The sequence below is a fragment of the Coturnix japonica genome, chromosome 2, assembly GCF_001577835.2.
Source record: "Coturnix japonica isolate 7356 chromosome 2, Coturnix japonica 2.1, whole genome shotgun sequence".
In the NCBI taxonomy this organism is placed as follows: Eukaryota; Metazoa; Chordata; class Aves; order Galliformes; family Phasianidae; genus Coturnix; species Coturnix japonica.
In genome coordinates this window covers 32,845,607-32,871,618 of record NC_029517.1, presented here as the reverse complement: position 1 = coordinate 32,871,618, position 26,012 = coordinate 32,845,607, and the positions used below count along the sequence as shown (strand labels likewise).

At 42.0% G+C, this 26,012-nt stretch overlaps 2 protein-coding genes across 8 annotated transcripts in view; one reads left to right on the top strand and one right to left on the bottom strand.

Moving 5' to 3' along the window:
* The window catches only part of KAT2B (lysine acetyltransferase 2B), a 41,227-nt gene extending 20,139 nt beyond the window's left edge, over nt 1-21,088 (bottom strand). Inside the window, exons 1-7 of the mRNA XM_032443202.1 lie at nt 20,852-21,088; nt 12,834-12,960; nt 8,495-8,640; nt 7,884-7,973; nt 5,637-5,818; nt 2,917-3,108; nt 669-775 (exon numbers count right to left, since the gene is read on the bottom strand). Coding sequence (XP_032299093.1) covers nt 669-775; nt 2,917-3,108; nt 5,637-5,818; nt 7,884-7,973; nt 8,495-8,640; nt 12,834-12,960; nt 20,852-21,088 — 1,081 coding nt within the window. The remainder of the gene's footprint in view (nt 1-668; nt 776-2,916; nt 3,109-5,636; nt 5,819-7,883; nt 7,974-8,494; nt 8,641-12,833; nt 12,961-20,851) is intronic.
* A 164-nt stretch (nt 21,089-21,252) lies between these two features.
* PP2D1 (protein phosphatase 2C like domain containing 1) overlaps nt 21,253-26,012 on the top strand; it is a 12,713-nt gene continuing 7,953 nt past the window's right edge. Inside the window, exons 1-2 of one of the 7 annotated variants that reach the window (XM_015853926.2) lie at nt 21,253-23,070; nt 25,575-25,697. In XM_015853926.2, the coding sequence (XP_015709412.1) occupies nt 25,675-25,697 (23 nt within the window). In that variant the 5' untranslated portion in view covers nt 21,253-23,070; nt 25,575-25,674. Of the gene's footprint in view, nt 23,071-24,614; nt 25,495-25,574; nt 25,698-26,012 lie in introns of those variants that run through there. The other 6 variants (XM_015853928.2, XM_032443200.1, XM_015853927.2 and 3 more) reach the window with 6 other exon arrangements.

The following is a 26,012-nucleotide window of genomic DNA, read 5'->3' as shown; positions in this document are numbered from 1 at the left end:
TCCTTACTTCCTAAAATAATGAAAAATCAAGTCAACCTATAAACTGCAAAAGCAGATTTTAAATGCTGTTGAGCAGAATGGAGAGGGAGACAAGGAGAACAAAAAAAAAATTATCACAAGTGTGTTCCTGCAGTTTCAAGGGTGACTTACAGACTTCTCGGTTACCTAGGTGTGAAGAGAATAGAGCTGGAGAACAGATGATGAAGCACACGAACAGGAACCAAAATAAGGAAAAGCTATTCAAATGCCAAAAAATCATGTGCATGTTTGCACCCAAAGTAGATGGTAAAATGCTGCTAGGTAGCAAGTGGACTAGCATAGGGGATTACTGTCCAGCACGTCCTGCAGCTATTTATCCACCCAGTGTTCTCATTCACTTATAATGAGTTCACTTGCATCACTTGCATACTCAGGAGAAATGCCCCTGCAGCCAGTCTGCTCCACAAGTGCCTTTGACTGGCTGGATTCAACCATCAGGATGGGATCTTTGTAGGAAGAAACATGGTAGCTTCAAACACCTGTTCTCACTAGAAGCAGATTCATTTTGATGCAGCCAGATACTGATAAAGCTTCATATCTAATTCTCATTCCTTATAATTCCTCACTTGAGGAGGTGTATTGTACTTTACATATAGATGCTCTTTAATCGGTCACTAAACCCAACCTACCTGTCTGGATTCCCAGCTGGCCAGTTCGAGATGTAGACACCAGGAAATCCTGATCCCAAATAGGAGAATTTGGGCTGTAAACTTCTTCTTCTAGCATTGACAGAAACCTTGGCACAAAAGCAGATGAAATATTAACTTAAAAGGAGAATTCATAACAGGTTCTTTTTTAGAATAAGCATTTTTAAAGTAAAAAATATTTAATTACTCTGTATAAAAAACATTGTCGGTCAGTCTTCAAATAAATTCACACGCACAGTATCACAAACTGGAGAAGACGATAAGTATCTTAATTCAGTAGAGAGATTATATCTACAACAATTTCTCCTTGATTATAAGCAATATGTGCCTAATTTTATGGGGGAAAAAAAATAACAAAAAACAGGTAGAAACTAGACCAAAACTGAGCACTAAAAAGAGAGCTGAATGTAGGCAGATTATAAGCATTGATGTTATATAAAGATGATCTCTACCTAAATAAACCAGTGTTTTGTAGATGTATTTGCCTCCTATGTCTTACAGATTTATAAAATCACGGTGTTAGTTATTAACAATAGGAGCACATTTTCATTACTTTAAGCGTGCTACTGCAACATTTAATTGCATGTTTGTGCTTCCATAGTAATAATTTTTATCTCACTTAGTTACACTTACAGAAACTCTAAACCTTTCTCAGTTTTACTGCAAGCAAAAGGAACTCCAGAGCGGACTGCTCAGGACTCCTGGTTTCATGCGGCTAATACATCTGTTCCCTTTCTGAAGCAACATAGCTGCTTATCCTATTTTGCACAACAGGAGTTTTCAGACCAGAAGATATCTGACATTTATTTACTCTCTATAGTCATCTGCATATACAGAAAATGTCCAGCTGAAAGCAACCAGACTGCTGAGTAAGACTTTCATGAACAGGGGAAGGATGTTCAAGATCAAGTGCTGCTGATGTATTTATACACAACACATAATATATTATACATAAGCACAACAACATGTGGTGCTAGCTGCTATTCCTACAGCTAATAATGGCTAGAAAGCAACTTCACCACCTGTGACCTCTTACAAGCACAAATGAAAATTCAGGAAAAGCTGCATTTCAGGTAGTGTGACTTGCACTCAGCTCCAAGGTAGCTGTTTCCTAGGCTAAGACAGACATGTCACTGTGCCAAAGGAACTCAGAAATCTGCAGTCCTGGAAACTCTCCTCAGATATCATTTCTCATTCTTATCTGTGGGCTATTGGTCACCCACACTGCTGGCAGCACACTCACAGCTTTGTTGCATGACAAGTCTCTAACTATATTTCTTTTGAACTACATCTACCTAGCTCTCCTGAGAGCAGGAAGACCCTCTTTGGAGGAGCAGGAGGGAGCCCAGCCCCAGCACAGGACTCCTGCTCCATGCTTCGAGCTGTAGTGCTCTGGCATATCTCACTGCATAACATCAGCAGTCAGAGACAAGTGCTTCAGACAAGGCAGCCTGCAGAAAACTTAAAACACTCAGCAAACAGAGCTTTTCTTCTCTTATTTCCCCAACTGCAGTGAACAATTAATGCTGTCCAAATTACTTTTCCAGGTTGTGGAAACATAGGGGTATATGTGCAGCTTCTCCCTGCACAAATCTGCTCCTTGTACCAATGTGGTGTTAAATCTTCCTTATACCTACTTCAGGGCCAGATCACAATCCTGTTCTCATATATACCAAGCACTCCTGTAACAGTCTACTCCAGAAATAGTTAGCACACTTCAAAGTGTTAAAAGGCACTGTTAATAAAACTAGGGGCAACAAAAACTATCTCTACCCAACCTTAGAAAGTCCACATGGTTTTTCATTCCCTTGAAGATTAACCAACTCTAGCCCCAGACAATAATCTGCAAGTTCAACTCTCCTTCTGAAGAGGGTTCCCTACAGTAAGTCATACAGGTAGGCATCCAGACAGGTCTTGAATATCACCAGAGTAGAAGACTCCACAGCCTCTCTATGCAACCTGTTCCAGTGCACCATTATCCTTACCATAAAGAAGTTCTACCACAAGTTTGTATGGGACTTCATATATTCATTTTAAGGCATTGTTCTTTGTCCTATCACACACCACAGAGAAGAGCCTGGCCTTATCCATTTGCCTCTTGCTTCCCTTTACATATTTATAAACATTAATCAGATCCTCTCCCAGTCCTCTTTTCCTCAGGTAGTGATGTTTCCATGTCAAAGTCACATAAAAGTGGTTACCCTTGAATAATTGCTTTGTGACACCTTACTTTGGGAAATGGGTGAGGATTAGTGTCCGTTTCTCTTGAGGAAGCTTGTCTTTCTCTTGCCTGGCCTGCTCCAGCAGTTGCCGTCTCATTACAGTAAAAACAGAGCGAAGCAATGTCCTACCAAAAACTTGTGTGGTTTCATATCGAGGTAGACTATCACAGAATTGAGGGACATTGCAATAACAAAGCCACCTGTAAGGATGAAAAAAGTCAGATAGTTATCACCATCTAATATATAAATTAATAACTGAAAGCATTAAAAGCACTATCTACATCATTTATAGTACAACCAAGAGCCATATAATTGTATAAACCACTTCCACATTAAGACTGGTCAAAATTAAACAGCGTTTCTATTGTCCGACTTTTTTTAGGGAACTATCAGCCGAGTCCTCTTAAGTCTCCATATATTCTTTCTCTCCATGCTACAGTTTCCACAAGGTGCTCTTGTGATAGACAATACTCATACACTGTGTAAAATTCAAGGATTATCTCAAGTCATTCATGAAGCCTCTTGCACCTTGTGACTCCAATGACTTTGTCCTTAGCTTGGTCTATTTTCCCCCTCTTTAAACTTCTGCATTTCCCCACACATATACAAAAGAGGTGACACTTTTAACTAGCTCCACCAGAATCCAACTAGACTCCAATTCTGGTATCCCACCAGCTAGCTTCTTCACATTAGCCATGATTCAATGCTCTCCTTTACCAGTAATTCACTGCATAAGAAGTCTTGTATGAAGAAGCAAATATTAAAATGTAGCGTGTCATGTCACTGTTCTTGGCAAAGGCATTGCAGTATTGAAGAGGTAAATTAGAACATGGACCTTTTAGGTCAGAAGGACTCCAGTGTTTTAACATTGGAGAATAAGTGAACAGAGCCAATGGTTATCTATAGCTTTAACAAAATTAGATTACAACCATCATAAAAACAATGAAAACTGGATATCTGGGTATAAACAGGCCATTCTGGCTTCTGTACTGCTTATCTCATTCAGATCCGAAGTACAGCCTCACTCAAAACTCTTCTATCTTAATCAGACAGGGCAACTTTTCAAACATCAGAGTTGCAAAATTGTTGTTCAATATAGTTGTTCACGCACCTCTACTTCATGTTCATGACTGATAAAGCACTCCTCTTACAGCACAAGAACACATGTAGAACTCTGATAAAGTTACACAGAAATCATTATGTTTCCAGTATGCTCAGTGTTTGTGAGAATTTGCATGGTGCACCTTTGGTGTACAGGTGTTCCTCAGCACGCATAGCAGTGTGTCTAGTGACGGGGCAGGGCGTAAACCCAGCAGAAGGGAGAAGCTCATACTGAGAAATTGGAACTAGATGGAAAGAGGCCCTCATGTCTGAGGAAGCCTTAGGAACTGTGGACAGAAAGGTCTGAGAAACCGTAAGCTACAAAATGATTAAAAACACAAGCCATCAAACAGTGCTAGCTATTGATTCCTAAAAACATACACCACGGTTAACTGGCTATGACATCTTTATTAAAAACAGAGATATCAAACACAACCTGAAGAGCCCCATGAGTACCTCTTCCTTCATGTCAGGCAGCTATTTGAGGTGACAGGTCTGTACAGGGCTACATCTCCCAGTGTTACAGGTATGATCTGGGCCATATCTGGGCAAACTACTGACTCACTCAAACCACCCATGACAGCCTGCTACAGCATGCATGGCTACTTCATGTTGCAGTGCATGAAAAAATCTTGATGGGATGACTCTTCATGTCCAGGCTTTATGGTAGGTCAAGGACTAACAAAAACCCCCTCCAGTTTTGGGGAAGAGGTGTGACTTGGCAGAGGGACAGTGTACAGATCAGTGTTCTGCTTCACACAGTCGCAGGACTTCTCATCTGAATGCACTATCGATAGTACATACTTACAAAGGTTTTTGCTCTTCTGCTTCAAGGAAATGGAGTTTTTGAGGAGAAAGGACATCTGAAAAGCGGAGAGAAGTCCATGCACATCCTCAACAGAAAGAAACTGTCTTTTTCCATTCCTTGGAACAGTTGTGCTGACAGCACATTAATTGCTTACAGCAGTGGTAGCTAACTGCTGCCTGCACTGATGTGAACTTATTGCCTGTTGTCTCTGTGCTAACTGGAAAAGGTACAGCACTGTTTGATGAATGATGCAAGCAAAACTGAAAGAGACTTGGCTTTTCACACTAGCTTTTCTTCCCCCAGTGACTAAGTCATTCTTCTGAATTCTGGTGGAGTATCAGAAGGTCATACAGGAACTATAATTGTAACTAACCTGATATCCCTTCACAATTTGGCAACCAAACACTTAGGAAATTATTTTAATTGTTCATATCTTCCATGATTTGGCTTCAAACTAGATGATCTTCAAAGTTTAATACATACTTTTAAAGTTGAATATGAACTTGTCTTAATTTTACTACATGATATAAGGACCTTATAAAAGCCTCATATCGTAACTGGACTGACAACTTTGCAAACACAAGAGTTGCAAAAGAGTTGTCATGTTTAGCTGTTTGCAAATATATAATCCCTTTCTTTGGCTAATAAAGCACTCCTCTCACAATGCAACGATGTGTGCAGAACTCCAATACAATTTCATTAAAGTCATCAGGTTTTCAATAAGCTCAATGCCAACAGGATTTCTCATGGCACACTTAGGAAGTACAGGCTTTCTGTGTACATGTAAGCAAGGTTTGTAACAAGCAAAAGTGCCATTACCTGGTATAATTCACTTTATACCCAGCAATATCATCATTGGGTGATCTTAGTCTTCGCTGAGAAGGTGTCTCCAGGTGCCAGTAGTTAATGCGATTCAAAAACATTTTAGCCAGTTCCACTATTGTCTGCCTTTCCTTTGAAGGTAAGTGGCTAAATTTGTACTGCACAAAATTATTCACACCCTTGAAAGAGAAGAAAAATGTCTAATTATTTACCCAGAATTTTTGTAGGCACGTCCTTGAACACTTATCGCTTTATGTCTATTTACCCTGGACAAGGAAAAAGATATGGGAAAGAAAATAAGTACCAAAGACCAAGAACTCCTTGCTGAGTCACACGCCACAAGCTGATTCTTCTGTTCAGAGAATTAAGTGCATTCAAGTGTTTCTATTCTTTTCCTCTCTAGGACCCAAATTAGTGGGAGAGAAGGAAGATTCTTTAACTTTTACTGCTTTTCAAATTAAATAAAAAAAAAAGAAAAGAAAAGAAAAAATGAGGGAACAAAGAAAGATGCACAGGCTTTTCCTCTTTGTGTTCATATATGTACAACTTCGCTGCTAACCATGCTGCATGATTTACACATTTTCTCTGTAAACAAAGAATGTATTCTTCATCACCTAAAGTGGTACAGTTGGTGCTGTGGGCTTCTATCTAATTTTTAGTCTATGCAGCACTTTGTTTTTTCAATAAGTGCCAGTATTTCACAAGTTCAACACTTCAGTGCACTTTGTATGCCTGTCTACATTAAGACAAAATAAAATAAAATAAAATAAAATAAAATAAAATAAAATAAAATAAAATAAAATAAAATAAAATAAAATAAAATAAAATAAAATAAAGAGCCAAAGAATCTGGGGGTCAGCCCCTTTTCCCAGGTAACCAGTGACAGAACTAGAAGGAATGGCCTCAAGTTGTGCCAGGGAAGATTCAGGTTGGATGTTAGGAAAAATTTATTCTCTGAAAGAGTGGTCAGGCACTGGAATGGGCTGCCCAGGGAGGTGGTGGAACCACCAGTCCTGCAGGTGTTCAAGAAGAGGGTAGTTGTTGTACTGAGGAACATGGTTTAGTGAGAAACATTGGTGATGGATGGATGGTTGGACTGGATGACCTTAGAGGTCTTTTCCAATCTTGGCAATTTTATCATTCTATAAAATATTGTGAATAGTTAAAATGCAAGACTGTAATTGCTAAAATACATCTATATTGAAAATCAGTTATAACACTGCTGCTTTGTGTAACTGAGTTGCTGAACCACCAAAACAGGAATGTGAAATTATTACTCTATTTTGAGGGAAAATTATTTTAAAATAAGCTGTAAAAACAATTATCCTTTCATCTTTGTGCTTTACCTCCTTGAGCAGTATGAGGGAAAAAAAAAATAAAATATTATATTACACAAAACCTTTTTAGTAGCATATTTCAAGGACCAGGAATGTATGGTGAATTATGAATGAATTATTGCTTGTTTATACTAAAACTGAAGGAAAACCTAAGGTAAAGTCTTCCCAGAAATTCAGCAATAAAGAACTTTTATTACAATAAATTATAAAATGCAATATGTAAGAATAGACATACTATACTAAATAACCTTCACATTTAAAATGTCTTGTTTAACAATAGAGCAGCCATTCATCCACCAGTGGGAACAAATTTCAGCTCCTGACTGAGGGAGGTATGTAAGCCTCTACATAGTGTCCCTGGAGTTAATGGGCCCATTTGTATGCTGAAAACGCATACTCAGGAACTTGATAAACCAAAATCTGAATTTGTCATATGCTCTTTATCCACTGAGAAGTATAAAAGCCTCAGCTAATCTTTCTTTGGGGCTGTTTTTTGTTGTGTGCCCTTTGAAAGATAAGGCTATGATCTCACTGAACTGGATTGCAACACTTACATTGATTTACTGAAGACAAAAGTTATTTTAATATTGGATTTCAAAACTTTGTCAGCACTTTTCATCACACAAGACAAAGACTAGAACCGCCACACAAAAAAGTAGTTTTTTAAGTTTCATTCTCTAAGCCCACAAAAAGCCTGTCAGTTTCAGTAAAGCATAAGATGAATGATGAGTGAAGTGAAATAATGTGACTATCATATCAGTGCTGAAGTAGAAGAAGTTGCAGAAGTCCCCTACAGATCCAGTCATTGTATTAATAGATACACAGAAAATCTGTAAACTGCCTGAAATGCTGTATTTTGAAATTGGTTATGTTTAAAAAAAAACAAAAAAAAAAGTTTTTTGTTTACCTGTTCAATGCTAGGCTTCTCAAATGGGGGGCTTTCCAAAGATCCTTCAATAACAGGTTTTCCCATCTGTAAAATGCACTTCCTCAAAAGCTGTTAAAATATGTAAATTTAGGAAACTTAACAGATGTATGCAGGATCAGTGAAAGTCGCTGGAATACAAAACACATTGCAAGCAGTGCTGAAAATCTCCTAGCTACATATTTGTTTTCTTAGTCATATAAATTTATAGCTCCTTAACTTCACCATGAATTGCTTCATATCTTCTTTGAAACTCATACAAAAGGTTTCTAAGTATGCGTAGGCAGCTTAATTAGCATTTATGTCAAGTGACTTTTCCCAGTTTGTGAGTGAAGACAAAAAGAACTGTGGGTGGAAGCAGTTTATAGATGGGAGTCAGGGTCAGCTCCTGAATCATCTGGATGACTTTTGGAATAAGATACGATACACTGCAAGCACTACCAATTCTAGTCCAGGGATAGCTGGTAAGTAGAAGAAAAGCTGAAGAAAATCTCTCACTGGATACAGTCAATACATGTATGAGGAGCATTTTGAGCAGTGGCTTACATGTGAGAGTGGAAAAACTGACAAGATCCTGCACAAGTTCAGCTTACTTTGAACAGGTAGAAATAAACTTGCTTGGTGTCTGCATCTTCTTCTTTATGGACACAGGTGAACAGATACTCCACATCCAGTACAATCCCCAGCAGCCTATTCATTTCTTCTTCAGACACGTTCTCCAGGTGGGAAACATGAGCAGCTAAATAAAATAAAAATTCAAATATGTAAAAGCCTATTGACAGAATCCTTATCAAAAGAATTTCCCAAGATATCTCAAACTAAGCCAACAAAGCCAAATTTGCAGAGGTAAAGACCCCACAATAACTATTTGAAAAGAGCTTCTTATCAGAGTCTAGTGAAATGTAAGTCATACTAGAGCCTTTAGGAGGTAATTCCCACAGCACGATGAGCATGGCTGACTGGAATCACAGACAATAAAAGTGCTGTCTGCCTGTATTAATATGCTGTAATATATAAATAATTACGCTCCTTTTTTTCTGAGAACTATGTTTTTGAGACAAAGTTCCTCAATTATACTCACATAAATTAGGTAAATCAGGTGTTGACTGATACAAGTAGCACCCAGTTTTGTGAAGATTAAAAAACTCGGCTCCATAAATAGGCCTTTTATTTTAAACTGGACATTGCCAGTTAAATTTCATACCTTTCTAACATGTAAATTTAGACATTTTTTTTTGTGTACGTTATACTAATACAGCTTCTGTGGACCGTACACACTCATTTGTTCATAAGCTTACAAAATAAATAAATAAATAAATAAATAAATAAATAAATATGTGTATATATATATATATATATATAAATATATGAACAACCCTCTTTTAACATGTCATAATTTCTAAGTAACAAGTTTCACATCTGTGACTTTCAAAAAGCTTGAGATTGGTACCTGTGAAGTGGTATATTCATGCAAAGCTAGTTGAAGCAACTGGCCTCAGGAAGTTAAAAGGCAATTTGAAACAAAAAGTCAGATCCCAGAAAGGAAGACATTTACACTAAACAGCAACAACCTTAGCTGAACCCAGGCCAATGCACATGGTATGCGTATCCTTTTCTCAGAAAGGGCAAGGAAATATTTTTAAAAGAAAATTAAAGCATTTAAAAGTTGAGCATTTTGATTTTTATGTTTTTCTGTTAACTTTTATCAATGCATCTCTTATTGGACAATTATTATATTATCATCATATGTCATGATCAGTACTAGTAAAAGAATTTCAGTGTAACTTGAAAATGAACATATTTATTGGCCACCGAGGAAATACCAAAGAAAGTTGTAGTTCAGTGTGACAGCTGCCAAAACATTTAAATTCAACAAATTCATGCAGTTTCAAGTAAAAAGAACACCTTGGTTCAGAGCACGAAAAAGATGCAAGCATTCATTTATGTTTAAATGAACGCTTGTAACAGAGCATCTTATCCTGAGCAAATAAGTAAGGTGGCCCTCAAAGGCTTTCTTTAAGGAAAAATGTTCAGCAATCTAGGCAAAATAAAACTATTTCTTTTCTGTCTTTGAGCCAGACATGACAGTTTAATATTCCCAGCTGTCTATTTTCATCCTGTAAAAGTAATAAGTTCAATTCTAGACAAGCACTGCATGACAAACTGATAACTGTTCCCAAATTTCTGCAGCCAATAATAAACCTTTTATTAAAATAAAAGCTTTAACATGCTGATGTCAAATGCCGTGTTACTCTTAACTGGTGTTCAACAGCCCCATTCATTTGCATTGCTCTATTGCTACCTCAGCTGCTGTTATGTTTGCCAGAAAAAAAAAAAAAAAAAAAAATAGCAAAAAAGCACCACAACTATAGGTTGTTTCTGCAGCACACAGGAGAAGAAAGCAAGCAGAAAGAAGAAGGTCAATGCAGTGATTTCAGTGATGTGAAGACCTGAAAAACACCAGGTTAAGTACATTGCTTGTGCAACTTCAGTAACAAAATATTTGATTGTATGAAATAGCAATCAGAAAGCAGGCTGAGGAGGAATGTTTTCTGCAGTCTATCTTAAAACCTATGTTTATGTAAAAACACAAGTAATATACATAGGACAGGCAAACCAAGAAATACTCAAACACATTACATGAAGGTGCATAGCAGGAACTGTGGACAGAACTGGGAAGAGGGAAGCCTGAATGCATACACAGTGTACTAACCAGTGTATTATTCTTAGGACTTATAATGTTTACCAACAAGAAAATGCACTGTTAAATGAGAGAAACTAATTAAATTTAGAAGAATCTCTGAGTACATAACACCTGGCCTTGAGGCTGGTGGGCAGCAAATTCTTTTGGCACACAATTTGGTCACCAGTTCAGTTTCATGCCAGTGACCCTGCATATTGCCCACATAAAAAAAATATTCTGTAAAAATCCAGATGTAAGGCAAGCTGAAAGAGACTGAGCCAATGCCATCCCTGAAGAAAAGCAGATGAGAAGGAGAACTGTCAGTAGCAAACAGTGGCATACAAAGTGTAAATGATGGTTGCACAGTCTAGGGAGGCAAAGAGCAACGGTTGAAAAGGCCAAGACCACAAGCAACAGGCAGAGTTTTTGATGTCATGACAAATTTTAAGTCCTAAGACAAAAGTAGGACTGGTATGAACAATGCAACAAGAGAAGCATTCTAAGCCATTTTAAATTTTGTTGGAAAAATACATACTGTAGGTAAGTAGACAGAAATAACCATAAGCTAAGTCACGTATAGCACCAAAAACTGTACTGGTTTGAAAACTGAACTAGCTCCTCAAAATAAGGGATGTCTTGTGCAAGGCCAATGCCTAGATTAACCTTCTAAAGGAAAGACAAAAAGGGGGGTAGTATGTCCCATACTTTAAATCAGGTATGGTTTTAACCAGCAGTGGAATTTATACATCTCTCTTTTAGCAGTACCCAGAGGGAAAAAAGAAATGCAACAGAGATGATAATCTGATGCCTAAACACCTTGTGCTTGCACTCAGTCTGGTTTTAAGGGCATTCAGCAGTAACATTTAGAGGAGAATATGAACACTGTCTTGGAAAAGACCACTGAATGACATATTATGTCTTAGGAAACAGCCAGCTACTCATTTCAAATTATAAAACATTCTCATTAGTCACAGTTGACAGAAAAAAAAAAAAAAAAAACATTTTCTAAAAAAAAAGCAATAAAATTAAAATGTGGTTTGTCTCATAAGGTAGCTGTCATTGGTACTGGTTTTCCTTGGATCCCTAGTTAATGGGAGATTTAAGACTCCTCATAGACCAAAATCAGGCTCCAATTTAAAAGCAGGTTGTTTTTTTTTTTTCTGAAGAAAAAAATAAAATAAATTAGTATCCACAAATTCCAGAAAAAAAGCTGGGAACCAACAGATACAACATCTTATAACATTTACAAAAAATGAAAAGCCACTTCTGTCAAAGGCCAGGAATGAAAGGAACAGGTAACACAAGCTACCCTGGCTGCACAGCCAAGGGCAGCACAGAGAAGCAGTGTGATGAAAGGTTGAAATTGACACGTGTGAAGAGACCAAGCATTTTGTGATACCATGCATTTGTTAATCTTTTTGGCAAGAAAAAAACAGGGATTTGGGACACTCAGAAAGGAAACTGCTGAAAAGCCCAGAAATAGGTCAAATGTAATGATGGCATGAAAAGGGAACAGAAATGTTGTACCCTCCCTGTCCTTCAACCTCCTCATTAAAAAAAGAAAAATAAATAAATAAATAAAACATTCCCTTCAGAGTTCCATGTTATTTAAATAAAATAAGTGAATAAATGATCCACTGTGAAGGCTTTAGATTTCCTTTTCTGTATGACACTGTCCTAAGTTATGGTCACGTCAAAAAAATTTAAAAGCAACTGCTTCTGTTCAATTAGTTCTGACTTCTGTGACAGCTCAATTTTTATCAAATATCTGCTAATGTATACTGAAAAAAAGGAATCAGCTTTTATTTTGGATAAGCACGATTTTTAAATCAAAAACTATAGTGATAAACCCCTCTTTTTCTGGTCATTGGTGCAATAAATAAATATTTTCATTTACAGTAGTAAAATACGTAGCTGAGGATTTTGTGCAGGTAGTTCCAAAATATATACAAATAAAACCCCAACACCATGAGGGTTAATACATGTCTTACATGAAGTACTGAAATTTCTATGTGTATCTTAATGGTGCTTTTGCATTTTAACAGCTTAAAATGCCTGGGTTGTTAGAAGTTGTACTTTAGCTCTATTTCTTTGAAAATCATTTGAGATAATTCTGACATATTTTAATTGAAGTGAAAAGACATTTACGTCCAACAGTTTCCAGGTCTTGGCACGGCATCTTAAATTTTGTCTTGCATGAGTGCAGACTTGTGGGTACAGACATGTGGATTCCAGAAGATAAATCCTACCTAGTGTGTGGCTGCAGCTGCGGCACGGCTCAGTGAGGCTCACAACTGCCTGCTGCAGGTCTGCCCGAGGGGGAGTGGGTGGCGGGTTGGGGTTCTTCCAGCCATTGCATTTACATGATTCCTCAGCCTGAAACCAAAGGAAAGGAGTATCAACCAACAGAGTTTAAAAACTCAATAACAAACCAATGAGAACAACGACAAGAAAAAAAGAACTCAGTGAAACTGTCCTATTTTAGAATCAACAGGAAACAATATTATTATTTTCAAGTCATTTCTTTTTAATAAAACACGGTGCTAGGTTTTATATTCTAGATAAAATCAGAAATGGAATATTACTCCAAATATAGAGATTGTCATGGTATATCATGGTATGCAAGCTGTATAAATACGCAAACTCTGGCCAATTCCTTTACAGAAAGCCCTCATTCCAGGCTCTGTATAAAAGAAGCATTCAAACATTTACCAGTATATCAACACAAACAGATCATATCAGCAAATACAGATCCACCATGACAGTTTAATGACTTAGACACAAACAGGCTATCCAGCAGGCAATGTGTTTATCACTACCTTATCAACAGCACTGGCAGCAAGAAATAATGCAACTAAAAATAAGCACATAACAGGCCAAGCAGGGTTAACCAAACATTGAAATAAGCAAACAGCAACAGTGCTAGTCAAAAAAGCTGTCCAGGGCAAGGCTTGGCCACATCATCAACAAAGCAAATGCCGAAGACCTTGACCCTGAAACCACGAAAATCTTTGAGGGCTGCTCCAAAAGTAATGTCTCCTATTTTATTATGTTGGTACGTACCAGAGGCAGATGGTGGTGGTGTGGAACCTTCCTGCCAATATGCCTTTACATTTTCACAGAATCACAGAATTATCAAGGTTGGAAAAGACCTAGAAGATCACCTAGTTCAATCATTACCAATACTTCCCAGCTAAATCATATTCATCAACACAACATCCAGACGTTTCTTGAACACTCCCATTTTGTTGCCATGTGACAGATGGCAGCAGAGGGGCAGTCTGACAAAGTGGTGTCTGATATGGAATTGCAAAGGTGTTGAATTGAATTCCTCCATGCGGAGAAAACAGAACCCACTAACCTTCACTGACACTTGCTGAGCATTTATGGAGATCAAAGAGTGGATGTGAGCACAATGAGGCAGTGGGTGGTGCATTTCAGCAGCAGCGACATCAACATGAAACACAAGCCAAGTTCTGAATGGCCACACAGATTCTTTATGACGGGGTCATTCAGGCTCTTGTTCATCACTGGCAAAAACACATAGCTAATGGTGGTGACTATGTTGAAAAAGTTTTTTGTAGATGGGAATTTGCTCTATTGAATACTGCTGTTGTGGACTTTGTAACTGCTGTAATTTACATAGAAATAAATAGGAGGCATTACTTTCAGAACAACCTATGTCGATATGGTCACTAACTGAAACAACAACAAGGACTTGCAGCTAAGAGGGATGGACATGAAGCGGGGAGGTGGAGTCTTGGGTAATCACATTGCAAATCAGTCAGCTAAGTCCAACCAGTTCCAGTTATCTGAAGAGCAGCTTTACAGGAAGAGATTTTTTTCTGTACATCCAAAAGTTCTTAGTAATTTTCATAGAAAGGTTCTTCTAACAGCATTCATATTCCCATTTGAAGATCTAATCAGAAGAAAATAATGTTTTTCTACTGTTCAGAGATATCTGTGCACTGGGCCGTAACGAGATCCTCATGAATTTGCAATGCCAAGAGCTCTGTGAGGAAAGTGTGCCAACTGCTGTGTGATATTTATGACTGAATCAACCTTAGTAGGAAAAATGGTGGTGTTAATACATTCAGCACTAACATGACATTTTTCAAAATGATTATGAATACATTTAATAGAATCTATTTTAGGAACCCATTTCATTTCCCTATTATATTTCCAAATCTCATCTCACCTAAGGAGGTAGTACCCAAAAGAAGCAGAAAAGACTGTGGCTTGACAGCACCTAAAACTGACAGCTTTGTAGACTGGTGGTAAAATGTTCCCCCACTCCAATTTCAGTATTCAGAAACCTGAGCACTGGGACAACTGCTGCCTGTGTTCTGCTGAGCACCACGTGATATTTTTACCATTCCTACTCCACAGCTGTTTACCCAACCAGACTCCTGGCCTCAGTTTCTGATGGCATTCAGGCACAGTAGAAGGGAAGAGTGGTGCTTCCAGCACCAGGGTGACTCAGAAACACACCTGCAAGTGCCCAGCAAAGCCACTTCCACATACTCCCCTTGCAAAGTGGACCTGCTGCATTGTCTGGATCCAGTGGATCTCCCAGCATACTGTGTGTATGCAAATGATACATTTAAAATATTGCATCAGGGAGATTTCAACATAAAACATGAGGAAATCTAGGGAAAATAAAATTGCTTCTTTTTTTAAGTCTCAGCAAATGAGACCTGGAATGATTTACAGTGAATTTCACATTATTTTTCTATGAGTAATAGGATTGGCAAGGAAATGAAGAAAGGCTGATGTTATTTTGTGGTAGAAGCCATCTCTTGCACTTTCTCAGGCGCTGAGTGAGTTCTATTTTTGTTTGTTATCCAAAACTACAGGACCTATTAATGTTTGATGACTAGAAAGAGAGTACAGTGATTGAATGGCACCTGAGAACCAAGGATTGCCCTGTTGTGAGGACTAGGAATGCAAGTGAGATGATTTGAAGCCACATTTTCAATCAGCACTTCAAGTTAGGCAAAAAGAAAGCCGAATAATCTATCCACATTTGCTTTGTGAAAGAGATAATGTTGCCGTGAGAGTTTTTTGCAGTTAAAACAAGAAGAGAAACTGAGAAGACTGTCAGAAAATGAGAATATTGCCAAAGAAAATTCAAGAGAGAGTTTTAAGTTCCCAAGCAGACCAACAAACAAACAAACAAAAAAGAATGAATATTAGTTTAGGGAAGCAAGATTTGATCCTTTCCATACAGACATTGAACAAACATTAAACTATGTAAATTACTGATATATTACAATGCTCATTATTAATTGCCTTAAACCATACCGCAGTGAAAACTGATATGCACAAAAAAAAAACAACCCACAAACCTTGGCACAAGCGTTTTGAGAAATTCTTTTCCAAGTGAAAGCAATTTTGCAGAAGCTCACCACACAATGTTTATGGCAAAGCCTAAAAATCTATAAACAGTGAGTAACTACACAAACTTTAGTGTCACACGATAATTAACAGCAAAGATGCAAACAAACAGATGTATGAATGGCGATAACAGCTCAGTTAAGCTGCCAAAAATAAATATCAACCCACGCACAGCAGAATAAAAACAGTGTGTTCAGTGGCAGATCTTTTTCAGCCCTTGGTAGCATTTCCTTGCCAGATACTTTGAAGCAGATGTTAATTTGTATTGTCTGAATTACTCCAGAGATCTTTCTCTAACAACTCAGGGTGTTGGTTGCTTCTTTTTTTTTATTTTTTTTTTTCCCTTTATTCTCTCTGTAAAACACCAGAATCATCATAAAAGTTCTGTTAACTAACAGGGAACGTAGCCCAGAAGGGTCCTCTTTAAAACTAAGCCTTCATTGTAGATGTTGACAGTGCAAGTATTTTGCACTGAATATTCAATGTGCATTCCTCAGTGACTTCAATTGCAGAGTGGTTTCAAGTCTTCCACTGTATTCTGTTAATTCAGTCCTTTCCCTGACTATCTTCAGCTTTTTAGTTTTCTTCTTTTTTTTTTTTTTTTTTTTTTTTTTTTTCACTCATCTGCTTTTCATTTGAAAATAATGTATGACTTCACCTCCACAAAAACTTCATTTAAGATCAAAAGAGTTAGGGAGTGAGAAGGGGGGAGTGGGGGAAGGAGGAAGGAAAAGAAGCATTTAAGCTGCACATCCAGTCCTCGGGTCTTGTTTTCTGGGACATCTGCCGAGCTCTGATAAAGACACTGCAGAAAGATGGGCACTTCTGCTTACTGAGGCCTACAAAGTCACCTGCATCGTCCTGCCAGGCCCAAGGATGACCACAGCATCTTAATTGGCATTTTTAAATACAATAACCACACACTCCCCCCAAATCCAGTGCGGAAATTACGTACATTTTGAACTGAAAAGTGATGTATTTTCAATCAATTTTTTAGATTCCTTCCATGTTAGACATAATGGGAAAAACTGAATAGTGCAATAGCTCAAGGCCATGAAAACAGCACCTCTGGACAAATTAAAGTTACCATTTCCTTTAAAATACCCAATATACCCATGTCAGGTCCAAAAGTCCAAAATGGATCTTGAAAGGTAACATTAATGTCATTCGAAAGAAGTGCCTTTGGAAGTTACAGCATTGCACTCCCCAGGCCCTGTTAGGAAGCTGTTATTATTTAATTATGATGGCTAAATGAGTGAGCACTGTTACAATACCTTATTGCCTAAAAAATCTATCCTCTTTTGGAGTTGTGAAACAGGCACAGGAAGGCAAGCTTCAAGCTAACTTAACTACAAAGTGAAAGACTTCAGCAGCCTTAAAACTGAATTTCACAGCAGCTGTTGCTCTGGGCTCTCTTCAGCTCCAAACCACGCAGCCTGCCCTGCCCAGTAACCAAAAAGCCAAGCTCACTCAGCACACTGCAGATACACAGAACTGTGGCTCTTGTTTCCAGCACGTACAATTGCTCCAGAAAAACTACTTTTCCTCCCAGCACAAAAGCCGAGCAGAAAAACCTAATGTAACAAGCTGCCTCCTACAACAATAATCTCAAATTGTTGCTGTAACAAAGAACACCACACAAACCACAACAAAAACCTGGATGAAATTTAAATGCCTATTTTTCCTACTCTGGTGTACAGCACCCAGCAACCAGGCAGTCAGATGCTGCTCACAGATCTACTCTATGCAACAGGAAAGCAGCCAACCCATTTGCCTTTAACAGTACAAAGTAAACAGTTTGATGATCAGCTCTAAGCACATTATTCCTCTGTAGATCAGTCCAGGTTTTTTATGTCACATTTTTTGTTCTGGTTTCTCTCACCTACAGGATAGATGTAGGCTACTGTATAAAGGTTTTTATTAAAAACAGGGATTCATTTCCCACCTGGTGACGTTAATGGTAGATCTCGTGTTTGATTTAAATGAAGATGCTTTAAGTCAGACTTTAGTAGTCACAAAACATATTCATCTCACTTCACAAACAATCATAAGGAAGGTTTGGGTTTCCTGTATAGTCTCCTCAGTTTCTCCAGAAAACAACAGCACAGAGATCCAGATCACACTTCAGACTCTGCCACTCCTGGGGCCTTGACCAAATCCCCTCACAGCCCTGCTCATGATGTTTCGGTTATTTAAAGCGCGGGGTCTTTATGGAGGTGTTATTCCCTGCTGCTTGTGCAAATGCCTTAAGTGATAGGGCTCTAATTACATTAACAAGCATCTAGGTATTACTGCAACATACGCTGTGAGAAATAACCAATTGCACAGAAAATCTAGCTTACTAAAATAGCACCTATTTCAACATATTTTTAAAGAAAAACTCCCAGTGGGACTGGAAAGAAAGTTATGTTTTCACAAACCAATAGTGTGAAAAAAAATAAAAAGACTTCCTCCTTCATCTTCATTAAACATATTGATGTGTGTAAGCGACACAGTGCCGCTTTTATGGAAAGTGCTGCAAACTCATGTATCCAATGCTGAATTTCACACCGGGCAAAACCAAAACGATGTATGCGGTCATTCATATGTGTGCAGATATAGTGACTGCCAAATGCAAAATGCTGCGCAAATACAGCTCTACTGTGTACTTCTAAAAGTCACGGATACTCTGCCAACTCCTTACATATCTCTTATTGTTCAGAATGCACATTCTTCCCACACAGACTCGGGCATTTAAAAGGCTGTTTTACACAGAAGAGTCTGTTCTTGCCCTTCTACCCCGAGCTTTTTATTTCACAGGAGAAAAGTCAAGCAGTGAAGCTCCATGGTGACCACTCTCCTGCCTCAATTCCTTAGCAGGAAAACAAAAACAAACCACTCAAACAAAAACAAGCAAACATGTATTTGCAGTCCCAGGACAGGGCAGCAGATCCCTAACCTCAGTTCTCACTCAGCTCAGCAGTACTTGCAGCCTTCTCTCCAGCATGGCACCTTTCCTCCCCCACCCCAGGCATTCTCCCAGCCACTGACATCTCTCCATCTTCTCACGCTGCTGCTCACCCCAGCAAACCCACGGTCTTTGCCATTCCCTGCATCTCTGGGGGTTAAGCTTGTAATACACTTTGTGTGCTGAAGTAGCAGCAATGTGGGGTGAATTTTACTTAGGCAAAGGTTGTTAACACTAAGGAAACTGTCACACATTTTCTGCCCTCCAACTTATACAGCTCTACATAGACCTGCAGATCAACATGGCTGCTACCACAGAAACCTCATTCAGAGATAGGCTGTTTGAGCTTTCACACGCACACAGAACAAGTGGAACAGGAGTTGCAACCCAGAGTAAGAAAAAGCTCAATGTTCCACTCTGTGCTGCTACAGACTCTTGTATGCCCAAGCAGTTTGGAGCCAGGTGTTCAGGAAGAAAAACAACACATCCTTCCACCCAGCTTCATCCTCTCCCTGTCCCACAGGAGAAAGCACTTGATGAGTTTACAAGGGTGTCTCATTGTTGATGTTCTGAGACCCGAAGGAATGTTGTCTGCCAGTACATTCCCGAAGGAAAGTTAGGTAGCAGAGGCCAGGTTTGCACTGGAATGCGCATAGGGAGTCACACTGAGTACTGTGCTGTGCCTGCTTACTGACAAGGGATGAGGATGAAGCCCAGGGTACTCCAGCCCCACACCCAGGTCCACCAGACAGCACCAAGTGGGCCTCCCTGCAGGACCCTTGGGATAATACAGACACCCCTGCAGGGCACGAGTAGGTGAGTGATCACTGTGCCACCAGCAGCCTGGGAGAGGTTTGGCAGGGCTGGCATCAGGCCCTGCCCTCCCTGAAACACCCACCTCTCCTCCAGCGCACAGGGGCTGCTGAGGCACAGAGTGCAGAGACACTGTTTCATCGCACTAGGAAAGCTTCAAACCACGTTCCCCCACCTTCCAAGAGAGGAGCAGGTTTCCAGACTGGCTGGTTTTAACTGACTGACACAGTGTAACCTCACATCATGCCGTGGACTCAACCAGGCCAAAGCAAAGACGCTTACACATTGGTGAACTGCAGAGACATTGAGGCACGTGGCTTTCTGAGCTTGCCCTCAAATGACAGTATTGCGACATGGCTCCAGCAGACAGCAAGCTCTTCACATCACCAAGCAGGGCAGCGGACCTGCACAGGGATGCTCCCTCGCGTCAGTGGGCATTTAGTTGGGATATTCACTTCATGCCTTCTTGGAAATCCCAAAGTAAGGGAACAGAAAGAACAGAAACACACTTTTCCAGCAAACTGCTCAATTATTTTCAGCACCGAGAGCATTACTGGAGTGTTTTGCATCAGCGCTGCCAACCGGAGCGTGTCAGCTCGCTGCGCATCCAGGAATCGCCCTGACAGCCCCGGCGCGGCCTGCGCTGAGCCCTGCACCGCACACGCACCGATACCGCTCCCGCTGTCACAGAGCCCCGGGGCAGCACAGCTCTAACCGCTCTCCGCACCCGCACAGAACAGGCAGGTCGCGGCCCCCCCGCGTCCATAAGCGGGCTGCAGGTGTAGGGACGGGCGTGTTACGGAGCACAGCGCAGGGCGGCAGCGCCCAACGCAGGGCGGTGTAGGAGGCCGGGGCAGGGCGCGGCGGAGGGCAGGGCCCCGTCGGGCGCTACGTGACGGCGGGGCCGCAACTTTCCCTTGGGCGGAGGCTGCACGCCGCCGTTCCCGAGGCTCCGGGGGCAGCGGGACCCGAGGCTCTGCCGGACCCGCCGTTTCCGCGGGGAGCGCCGGGCTAACAGCCGCGCTGCCTCCCGCCCGGCCCGGCACTGCCTTCCCCTCCCTCCGTCAATCCCCACCCTCCGTGGGCGGGTGGGCGCTCGCGGCCGGGTACCTTGCAGGCGGAGTAGACGCCCAGCTTCTCCAGCTTCTTGGCCCGCGGAGCTGCGCGCAGCTGAGCCTTCTTCCCGGCCGTGCGCGCCGAGCCAGGCCCCCCGGGGCTTTCGGCGGCGCTACGAGCCGGGCCCCCGGCGGCGGAGGCGGCGGCCACCCCCCCGGCTGCCGGGGAGCCCTGCTGAGGCCCGCCGCCTCCCGCCGCACCGGCCGCGGCCCCGCCGCCCGCCTCCGCCATGCCCGCGGCGCGGCGGCTGCCGCCCGCCCGTCCGGCCGGCCGGCGCGGTGCGCCCGGCCCTAGACCCTCCCCTTCGCCGCGCCGCCGCCGCCGGCTGCTCCCCGGGGGGGCGGGAGGAGGGCCCCGGCGCTCCGCGGGCGGCTCCTGTCCCGCCGGGCGGGGGGAGCCGGTGCCCGCCTCCCGCTGCTGAGAAGCGCGGAGTTGAGCGGTGGCGGGCGGCGGCCACAGGCGCCGAGTGTGGGCCCGACCCCAGGGGCTGAGGAGCCCGGCAAAGGGGCGGCAGCGCCGCTTCACCGGCGGAGCCCACGCGCCTCCCTTGCCCCTCGTAGGGCCACGGTTTGTTTGACTTCAGCGGTGCTTTTCCACGCTTTGCACTTTGCGGCTGCTTTTCAACGGGTTTGTAGGTGATTTCCAAGTCAGTCTATACATATCTGTAAGTTTATTTTAAGCGTAAAACTCAAAGATCCTCTGCTCCGTTCCCTGCATGGTCCAGGAACGTCTCGTTTTGGTCCCGGACCGAGTGTTGACAGCGGGTCATCCTATGTCTATTGCCTTTTAATTGAAAGCAACAATTAAGCAAGTGATCCCACAGCAGTAACTGCGCTGAGCGCGCAGGAGTCCCGAGGAAGTTACGCTCTGTCGCACGTATGTAAAATCGCGGTCGAGCCGTGAGAAACCGCAAATGGCACTAACACAGCGGGGCACCACGGCTTAAAAGGTCGGGATTGAGGCTGGGCTCTGGTGTGCGATCCGCAGCTCTTTGATGTGTCAACCTCGGGCTGCAATACCGAGAGGGAGGGGGATCCCGGTGCGTGTAAAACGTGCACTTGTAAAAAAGAAATAGCAGCTCCCGATTTCTGCACCTGCCCCGTTCCGTTCCCTGCCCGGCGTTAAAGCTGCCCCGGAGCCTGGCAGATGTGACAGCGACCCGTAAGATGGCTGCTGCCATCCCCGCTGCTTTAAGACGGTCTGTTAAGGTGGAGAAGCCGCTACGCTCGGAGGCGAAGGGAAACGCAGCCCCTGGCTGAGCAGATGATTAACGGGAATAAAAAGAATGAACCGAGTCGCTTCTGTTAAATCTGAGGATTCTTTGTTGTTACTGGAAGTGGTCGGATCGCTTTTAAAGAATGACAAACAGCCGCTGTATGATAACAACCACTGAAGAACGGTTTCCTCAGCCTCTCCGCTCGCGTTCTTTTATGTCGGCGACGTTTCCACTTCCCCCCCCCCCCCCGACTTGAAAATGAAACTATTACCGCGCAGTTTCACTTTCAGCTTTACCCCGCTCCGCTTTAGTGACGACCGAGCAGATCCTCCGAAACAATAATTGGCTCCGAGCGGCCGGGGGGGGCCGCTGAGGGACACGGGCTGCTGGGCTTGACGGGAGCTGCTGGAGCCGTTCCACGGTTCATAGCATTTATGTAACCCACTATCATTTGCACGCCCTTGTACAAATGAATTCCCCGTTTCAATTCTCAACATGCGTTTACTATTTTTGTGATGGGAGATTCCACCAACACGTGTTAGGCCCTTTAGATCTGCAGCTGCACAGGCAAGTGTTTGCAGGATCATTCCACAGGTGAATGAACTTATTCTTCTCACTCTTTTCAAGGTTCTTAAAAGCCCAGTAAGTTTTTACTTCCACTGAAACAAAACATTTCACAGTGTGTTTATGAGGGTCTATTGCAAAACCGCATTGCACAGCTGCATGATGATTAGTATAAAGGCAAAACTCAATTTTCCTACAGTTCCTCCTTGAAGCCTCAAGAGCACGTCTGCCTTACACCATAACTCTGCTTTTTACCTTCTGCTTGCCAGATAACCAGAGCGCTAAGTCTACCAGAACAGTAAGTCTACCAGACTGTGGCTACGGATACAGTTACTATAGTAACATTTATAAACACCAATGTCACTACAAATGCAGCGTTGCCCGCTATCATGATGAAGCAACATAAAAGAAAACACACTTAAACTGAAGATAGGTAAGTCCTCTTTATACATATGTATACACAGAGAGAGAGAGACATAAAGAACTGTGACATCTATTAAATCATTGTTTCCATCTAACTTGTGCTATTATGTTTTTTAAAACAAAACAAGCCCTAAGGATTTGCCTTAAACTGCTCCAGGGTCAGTTAAAATTTCAGCAAGAATGGCCAAAGGTATGAAGAAAAGATAATTTGCTGGCTAGAAACATAGGGTAGAGCATGGGCTGAGCTGCCTTGTAGTAGCTTCAGGAATAACAAGTCACACTACACTGGAAAAGCAGAAGAAATTGTGCTTTGACGTATGACAGTATACACGCCATTCTCAGTTTCATATATTTGAGTTTTTCTGTTGACTGAATTCACAAGCAAGTGCGTCTTTATTTCCCATTTATAACATACACATAGCTCAATCTGAGCACCACAGAATGGCTGCAGTGCTTATTTTCAATCAGTAAGTATGTAATACGAAGATATTAACTTAGAATCAAACTCAAAGCATTGTCTTAAAAATCCTTGCTACATCTTTCAGTTTCCATCCTTTGGGGCATTTCAGTGGGCTTGCTCAAGAGAAGCCAAGCTTGGAAGTAGCTCCCAACAAGGAGCAGTGGCAGCCAGGTGAGCCCAGCTGCCTCCTACTCAGCTTATGAGCTCAGGTGGGCAGCCCTGTGACTCTTGAAGATCTGATCATCTGCTCCACAGACAGCCAGGAGCTGGGCACTGTCCACACCAGATCCCACACTCTTCAGGTTCATTTCAGTCTGCTGTTGCCCCAGGGAAGCTCTGCTCACAGCTGAGGCTCCCATCCCTCATCACATCCACAGTATGCCTGGACTCACTGTGAACACCAGGCAAGCTTATATGCAGAAGTGCACACACTATTCTAGCAAAGGAGATGACTGTATTCCTAATGCCAGAACAGGAAAAATAATAACAATAATAATGAAGCTTAGGGTGTGCCTGATACCTGCTCATCTGGAGCTTTTGGGGCCTACCTAGGCCACGTAAATGACTCAACTAATAATAGCCTGATATATAGCAATCCGAGGAGCCTCCCTGCCCAGGGCCCAGCTCCATGAGCCCACCCACCGCAGCTCCCAGCCCAGGCAGAGCCCTGTGCCCAACCCACACCTCTCTCCCTCCCTCCCTTCTTGCTCATAATGGGACTCCTCCTGCTGTCCCACCTATTTTATTCATGAATTCAATGCATATGGAGAAAGGGGAAATCTTCCCCTTCCAGTGAATTGCTCAGAGTATATAAACCAATTGTGTTCTTTCATTAGCACATTCTTAGTGCACGAAGCAGCCTCCTCTTGGAGCAGGCATTCTGGGCTGCTATCGATATTTTATGAGTCACTGGAAGTAGCAACAGCACAACAGTTTCGTTCATTATAATGTCTCCAGCAGCTTGTCAACTTCCCATGGTGCTTACTTGCAACTTTAATAATGCCGATTACAAAACTTACCAGTAGGCCTTTGTTAAAGAGAACATCACACCCCAATTACTCAATTTTCTTTCTTTTTTTTTTTTTTTCAAGGAAAAGAAATAGAGAAAAAGAATGGAGAATATGTCAGTGCAACAACCGTGGCTGTTTGTGTTGCTAAAACTTCTTGACAGAGCTGAAGCACTTTGCTATTTTTATTCACTTCTTACCCAAGTGTACTCTTTGGGGCCACAGCCAGTTTTGAAAGGCACAAATCAGGGCGAAGCTGGCAGCTTCACTTACCACAGTCTTTGTCCACACTTTACAGCCCCACATTGTGTTGTTATGAGGTGGCAAAATCTACCTTACTTCATGCAAGCACAGGATGCATCATCTATTTCTCCTTCACCTCCTCTTCCTTCTGCCTCCCTATTTTTTTTTTTGTTTGTTTTGTTTACTCCATCCTCTTAACATCCTTTTCTCTGCTCCTCTGCTTCTCTCCTGTGAGACAGAGAGCTCTGCAGTTTACTGGGGCTCTTTTCCCAACCACCCCCCACTAGGAGCAGGCCCACTGGCAGTGGTGGTATCATCCATCCCTGATATCTTGACACAGCCCCAACTCTGTCATCATGTGGCCTCACTCCTCCAAGCTGAACCCTTAAGGTCACACCAATCCAAACAGAGATGCCACAAAGAGAAAAACCCTTTTATATCCATAAGATGATTGTTACAGTAGGCCTCTGGTGGGTAACAGACTGGCACCTCTGCCCCACCACAACAAGTCCAGCTACCACCATCAGGTGCAGGATACCTGTGGTAGAGGAAGTTTATTTAACTCCCACTTCAAAGGCTTGTCTCTCGGTGAAGAGCCTTTATCTGGGAGGACAGAGTCACAAAAGGCAGTTCTAAAAGAACCTAATGCAGGAAGCAGTATTATGTCAGCTTGAAACAAGTGGGGCTGGAATCCCACGGTTCCAGTTTTGGACAACATGAAGAGGTAAGGAGGCCAATTTACCTTAATTTATTCCATAATTACTTTAATTATTAATCACTTCCTTCTTTCTTGCCTATTATCAGGGCCAGTGCAGGGAGTGCTCCCAAGCCCCAGTACAGCATGTGACTCACTGGGTTCATCTCCATCACTTCCCACCTTTCACAACAGGGCTGCCGTGGAGCTATGCTGTTGCTGCTGGAGACACAGTAAGTCAGATGCTGTGCTGACTTAGGCTGACACACCTAGGAGAAGATGCATGGTTCTTCCTGCAGAAGGTTTTGGAGGCCCAGCCCTCCTAAACCTGGAGGAAGATATAGGACACAGCTGCTTTGTCTTCTCAGATAAAGGGTTTTTAAGAGGATGTATATGCATTCAATAAAGCTACAAAAGTGTTTTCCTGCTAGATATACGCTTGCGGCTGCTCTGGCTAAAGAAGACCACATGAAAAAGAGCCCAAGTAAACGTGTGGTCTGCTGGCAGCACCTGCCAGGACAGGGTGTGGTTTGCAAAGAAGCATAGGA